This window comes from Salvia hispanica, unplaced genomic scaffold (assembly GCF_023119035.1).
Source record: "Salvia hispanica cultivar TCC Black 2014 unplaced genomic scaffold, UniMelb_Shisp_WGS_1.0 HiC_scaffold_316, whole genome shotgun sequence".
Lineage (NCBI taxonomy): Eukaryota > Viridiplantae > Streptophyta > Magnoliopsida > Lamiales > Lamiaceae > Salvia > Salvia hispanica.
In genome coordinates, this window is record NW_025952043.1 from 1 (window position 1) to 7,000 (window position 7,000).

At 33.2% G+C, this 7,000-nt stretch overlaps 2 protein-coding genes across 2 annotated transcripts; both read right to left on the reverse strand.

Annotated features, from left to right (window-relative positions):
* Positions 1-968: 968 nt before the first annotated feature.
* Positions 969-2,294, reverse strand: LOC125198885 (chitinase 5-like). The gene is made up of 2 exons (XM_048097133.1): positions 1,878-2,294; positions 969-1,451 (listed from the first exon to the last, which is right to left on the reverse strand). Exons 1-2 carry the CDS (start codon positions 2,269-2,271, stop codon positions 1,051-1,053), a joined length of 795 nt encoding a protein of 264 aa, XP_047953090.1. The 5' UTR covers positions 2,272-2,294; the 3' UTR covers positions 969-1,050.
* A 1,522-nt stretch (positions 2,295-3,816) lies between these two features.
* Positions 3,817-4,943, reverse strand: LOC125198886 (jacalin-related lectin 38-like). The gene is made up of 2 exons (XM_048097134.1): positions 4,425-4,943; positions 3,817-4,383 (listed from the first exon to the last, which is right to left on the reverse strand). The coding sequence occupies exons 1-2, from the start codon at positions 4,941-4,943 to the stop codon at positions 3,817-3,819; spliced, it is 1,086 nt and encodes a 361-aa protein (XP_047953091.1).
* Positions 4,944-7,000: the final 2,057 nt, after the last annotated feature.

The following is a 7,000-nucleotide window of genomic DNA, read 5'->3' on the forward strand; positions in this document are numbered from 1 at the left end:
TCATAGTATTCTACAATAATACTTGGAAAGAAGCATTTCATCTCGATCAACTATAACATAAATTAAAGCTTGTGTTCGTGTCATTATTTTGGCATTGATCGTAACTAATTCTTTGTAAAAATTAAAAATCATATCTTACATGAATCATTATTAAAATGATAAATATATTAAGATTTTGATGAGTTATTTCTTAATTTTGTCTTGATTGGCTTTGGTGGTGGTATGACACTAGTGGCAGATGATGGGACTATGGAATAATGAGTTGAGGTGGAACATGAAAGCTGATATTGTGGGATCGAGTGGAAAAGTATAGAATGAAGATTGAATAAGGCTAATGATTATGTAGAAAGATAGAGGATTCAAAAATATAAAAAATTTCCAAAAATTTAATAGTAATTTTTAATTTAAAGTTGCAACTCATCGGGCCGACCTGCAATCCGTCCGGGCCAACCCGTTTAACCCGCCAACCCATTTGGGCCAAACCGTTTAGCCCGTTTAGTATTCTGGTAATAAAATTACAACCCTTACTCACTCATTTTATCGGGTTATATCGGGCTGGCCCACGGGTTTCGGGTGACATCCCTAATTATATAATCTAATTGAGTCTACTCTTATTTTTCAGAAGTCTTTCACTACGCATTATAGTACTGTATTATACTATTGCTACTGATGTGGCTCATAATCTTTAGTAACATTATTTTCAATAATTTTTTGTTCTTTTTTATTAAGTATCATACTTTAAAAGTTTCATACTTAAACAAGTGTCATTTTCAGATAATCTCAAATTAATTAGGGTTGGACAAAATTATATACACATTTCAACTTCTCTCATACTCCCGATGTGAGATGGGTTTGTACTCAACAGATTCATATATAGGACGGATCGAAATGACAAAATATGACTCTTATTATGAGATGGGGAGTAGTTAATTACATATATGTAATATGTTTTGTATAAGATTCGCATAAAGCATAATCAATCAAACTGCGTTTATTTCAAACCCATTAATCAGCTCATTACGCCTTACATATTCCAATAGTTTCTCTTAATTAACAACGAAGATTAGGCCCGGGATTAACTCCGAATTGGCTACAATAGCTTGTATAATAACCAACACGGGCAGCTATTGCGGCAGGCTTCCTGCCATTGCATTCGCCGCCGTTAATAGCCCTAATCGAGGCCCCAAAACCCTGGCCCGATGTAAAAGACATGTGCACGTAATTCATCCAAAACCACACTGCGGTCTTGAACGAGATAGCAGGGTCTCTGGCCACGATATCCGGGTTGTTCAATCCATCAAAGTTTAAGGCTTGGCCCGCTGCACCATAGTTGTAGTTCCACGTAACTTGTAGCGGGCCTCGGCCGTAGTAGCTCTGGCCCGGGGCGCATGGCCACTGTTTACTGTTTGTGCAATAGATAGCTTTGTTTATCTCCCGTGTGTAGCACAAGTCTGTAGCATGATATTTTAGGAGCTATAGTTTAAGTGTTTTAAATAGAGAAATCAAAATACAGTTAAATATATAGGGAAATTTTTTTTGAATTATAGACAATTAAATAGAAGTGATTTAATTTTTTTCAAATATATAAAGGCAACATGACATCTTTCATGGGAAAAATCAATAAGTGTGTACTTTTGAAATGATACGAATTTTAATGCAAAATTGAAAAGTAAGAGAGATAGAAAAAAAAAATGTGTTACTGAATAAAGGGTCACACCTCACAAAGAGAAATAAGTTTTCTAAAAAAAAAAAAAATAAGTTTTCTAAAATGGAGTGTTTCTATTCTATGAAACAACCTCGTAAAGAAAGAAGTTCTATTTTTAGGAAACAAATGTAATCTCAAAATAAAAAAATAAAAAAAAATAAAAAAAACTTACGTCCGGTCTCTTGAGTGACATGCGCGAAGAAGGCTGCGATCTCTCGCTTGGAGTCGTCGGTGGACCCCACGGTGCCAAATTCGGGGTAGAGCTGAACGGCTTCAAGGAAGGCCGCGCGTGTGTAGAATCCCTTCCCGGCGCAGCCCGCGCCCGCCTGCTTAGCAATGCCGTTGAAGAAACTATCCGTCACTATATCGCCAACTTTTACTCCGTTGTTTCCCACCGTTGTGGAGCCGGTGCACGGCCCTGAACGGCAGCCGGTACCGCAATACTCGCTGCTGGTGCCGCAGTAGCCGTACCGGCTGCAGCAAACGTTGGAAGCACAGCCGCATTTCTGGCCGGAAACGCATACAAGGAGAGAGACAAGGGTGTAGAGAGTGAGAGAATGTTTCATGTTTGGAGGTTAAGGTTGAGAGAGTGTTATGACTCAAGTGGATCATTTATAGAGTAAAATTAAGTAATTTTTCCTACATTTTTTTTTTCTAGCCAGGGGCATTGGAAGTTTCTTGGAAATGGATTACTCCACTAAATTATTGACTTTTGAGGTTTGCTAATGATCACGTACTCCCCTCTGTTCAATAGTGATAGAGTCATTTTGTCATTTCGGTACTTTTCATAGTAATAAAATCATTTTCATTTTTAGTAAAAAATTAATATATTTTTCTCAATTACTTCACTCCCTGTTATTTTATTCTCTCTTCGTATCTCTACCTACTTTATTTTTTTTATTTTTTTTTACTTAACACAATTTTTCTTACATCGTGTGTCGCAAGAAACGTCTCCACTACTAAGGAACGAGGAGTGTATTTAATTGACTTGGGAGTGTGTTGATTTTATTGTGGTGGACAACTGGACATTCATCTTCATCTTAGTGTCAAATTTTCAAAAGTGGAATACAAAATTTTTGTCTTACTATTAAGAGCACTACAGCTACTAGTTATTACTCCCTATTATTCATAGAATATTGAAGAATGCAATGGAATTAGTTTCCATTAATTTGAATTCTTCCCTATATATATATACATGCGAGCCCCATAGCAAGAGCAAATATTTAAACTCTCCTAAATGAAAAGAGAACGAAGCAATTTAATAAATGAATTGGATTGATGAAATGAAATTAGACTGTGGAAGTCGATTCTCTAGATTACAAAGACTTAGTCAATTTTATACTATATGTCAATAATTTAAACCTAGTCCAAGCATATAGACTTGGTTCACGTGGTTATGGACCCCATATATATTATTTTCAACTCTTTCTTTCTTTTTTCTTTTAATAACAACTTTTGTATTTTCACCCCCTTTTCCAAAAAATCATTCGTCAATTGGACTCGTGGGTTTTGTTTGGCTTCACCTCATTGTCGGTCCTCTACTCCTAGTTGAAGGAGTGATTTAAAGGTGATTCCTCTTAAGTTGGAATATTGGGAGTGAGCTTATATGGATTTGTGGGTTGTCTTTGTGTTTATGATGCAAGCAGTCCATCCTAGAAGGTTCTAGATTGGTGTATGCATTTGAATATCATTGAAGGCAACGAGAAGGGGTATCATATTAGTACTTCATCTAGTCTTCAATAAATGTCCCGTATTCGACCAGTGTGGATTAATTTTAAGAACTTATTTGATTTTGTGAAGAAATATGAGTGAAAAAAAGTAAGTGGAATCAAATAAAAGTATACATCTCTATTACATGGCTTTGGCTTTAATAGCATTTATTGGTCAATTTTTCTCAAAAAGAACAAACATTACAAATTCCATGAATTATATTATAGTATCACAACTTAAAAAAGAAAATTAATAAAAAAAAATATAGTATCACAACTTAAAAATATATATATAAAAAAGAAATAAATAAAACACAATAAAGAGTAAACAAAACTAAAACTTTGTTATCCAGTTATGCCTACGTTTTCGAGCACCAATTTTGCCAATGCCTCTAAGCACCCTTAAGGTGAAATGAAGCTTCCTTCATACTCAACTATAGCCGAAGTCTCCGGAAGCTCCAAACGCGCGATGAATTCCCGAGCACGACAATCATAAAGTAAGAAAACCCTTTCTTTGATAAAATCAAGCAACCACCAAACCACACAATCACGCTTCTTGAACACTGCAAAATCATTGCTCCTCCAAAGAGGCATATCCCGTAAAACACGTTGTTCCACATTCATCACACGAGTCCATATAAGCTCACTCCCTTCGAATCTCGACTCATAAACCATCACCACTAGCGAACTATATAATCCGAATAAAACAAACGAGCATTCATCCTTTGCAAGAACCTCTAGATACATGTAAAACGACTTAAGTACATGACCTGATATTTTGAATGTCAGAAACACTTCATTCTTCATATCAAAGCTTAGTATGACAAACCTTGAGTCTCTCCGCCACCCTATCCAGTGTGCAAAGGAGCCATTCTTGCACAACGACTTTATGGGACCATGGATGTACAGTTCTTGATCAAAAGCCAACTTCCTCCAAGAATTCATCCTTCTCGAATATAGGTAGGCTTGCTTACAATGCATCCATGAGTAGCACATCAGCGCAGCTGTACCACTTTGTAATCTTCATCGAAGCCAACTCCAACCTGTTGGTAACAAAGGGTCCTTCCACACGACTGACAAGAAGGGCGGTGAGGAAGTGGTAGAATCTTCAATTGATCTAGAAAAGGATTGCATATGACTATGGATGGAATATTTTCTTCTGAAGAAGTGTTTATGCATATTAGACCCTTAATTGCCCCAGCTACCTTTAAACGCCTATTTGGATCATCCGTTCTATAACGTTTCATGTTGAAAGACGGAAAGTCATGCGATTCTAACGACTTCCCGTTGTCTAGAAGCTTTGTTGATAGTTTCAATATTCCTATCTCATCAGGAAGAGTAAATTGTAGATATAATGCATCATCAGCTTTGTCGTTGCCGTTATTGTTGTTGATATGTAACTCAGTGTGCAGCTCTTGAAAACGTGTAGAATCAATGACGTCACACCAGAATTTGCAGACAGATCTAAATATGAAGAGGGATCGAACCGGAAGATGTAAGAGGATCTCTATCACCACATCGTTGTTCATTGTGTATGAATATTGGATGAAATTGTTGGAATTATGGTTCTTGTTATAGCCGGTGATGAATTTATCAAGAGATCTTTAGAGGGTTATGGATAGGGCTAGGTCAGAGAATATGGGTATTTATTTTTGATTTTTTAATTTAAGTTTTAATTTATTAATATTTTAATTTGGTATTGTTTAATGTATATCAAATACTCTCTTTCTACGGTATTTATCTAAGCAATCCGTGTACATACAGATATAGACATATAGTTGACCAAAGATTTTGTCGAGAGATTTATTTTCATAAATACATTACCAATGATTTTGTCAAAGATTTTATTTTCCTAAATACATTACTTAGATAAAGTCTGCACTCACAGGTAAATAAAACTGTGAATTCCGTTTAGGAAAATGTTTTAGAGACATAATGTCTCCAAGCAGGGGCGGACGCAGAAAAAATTGACTGTAAGGGCTGAACTTCAGTATGTATTTTTTCACAGTCAACATAATATATAATAAAATTATACTCCTACAATTTAAAAACCGCAAAAACTGTAAAATGCATATATATTTAATACAAAGTAGTCCAAAATACATCTAATAAAAAGAACACGTCATAGTTGCGGTTTTACATCTAAAGCGGTGGCAACTGAATTAATTCTACGTGTTCTCATTAATTGAGAAGTACAATATTAGTTTATATACATAATTCCATAAGACACTATCAACACTCACTAATATAAATTGTATTCTATACGACAATCACAAATATTATCTTGCAACTAACCATTTTTATAACTTTTATTAGTTTATAACTATTCTATCAAAATTTTATAAAAACTAGAAATAAAATATAAAATTAACAACTTTAATAAACTCCTTACCTCACGCTTTTTGCGTAGAATTTGAATATTAATTTTAAAGACTCAACCCCACTTTTACAAAACGGCATTGTTTCTGTATCGCCGCAGAGGCCGCTGTAAACTTCAAATTGACAAAAACCCTTCTATTTCTCTTTTTTTAATTTTTTAAAATCTTAAAAACGTAGTGCCAATTAAAATGTAATTTCCTTTTTTTACTAAAATTTAATAACAAAAACGTGTGTCACTTTAAAAAGTGACAATTTTAGAGTATACAATCTTTTTTAACAAGTTACGAACCGGTCAAAGCATTTAAAGTGGGGTCCATGTGACTTTTACTTTTATGTCTCCAAGCCATAATGCCATAATGGGGATATAATAGTAAATTTCACCATATATTTAGTTTTTGATTATTTTTACATTTTGTATATATATCTTGTTGCCCCTAAACCATTAATAAGGAGTATTAAATGAGGTCATGAATTAGAATACCTTAATCATGGGAAATATATGTTGACGGCATATTTACGCAAAGTTGGGTGAATCTTATGATAATTAAATCTTTCAGAAATTTATAAGAAAAAGTATATTGAATACCTAAATTTTTTCTGATGTGTAAGAATTAATAGTATGAAAAAGTTTAATAATTTCACTATTATACAAATATAAAATTTATGGAGTACTACTTTTTCTTTTGGTGAAGTTTATTTTGGTTAATATCAATATTATTTTTATTTATAAAAATGTATTCTCAATTTTTTTTTCTCTCCTACTTTATCTATTAATATTTAGATCTCAAACCTCATAAAAACAGATTTTTTAACTAATTTGTTTAATACTAAAGCTATAAAGTTAATAATTTTATTTTTCTTTCTAAAATATCAAAGTTCTTAGGTCAATTTAGGTATAGCATGGAAGAAGTTAAATTTTTATATATGCAATAATACTAATTGAGTTTACGGTTTAATTTTGTTTTAATTTAAATTATTTTCCTTTCAAAATATTAATTTCTATAAATTCTTAAATTTTTGGAATGGTATGGTCACTTTAATAAAAATAATCTCATATTCTTAACTCATATATTTATTATTTAAGACTATATATCTAATACTTTCTCTTTTTATTTTTAGTCTATTATAGCTTTTAACTCAATCCATATATCATGCAATAAATTAAAATTTGATGCTTCTAATTAACAGTTTCTAATATTTTAATTCT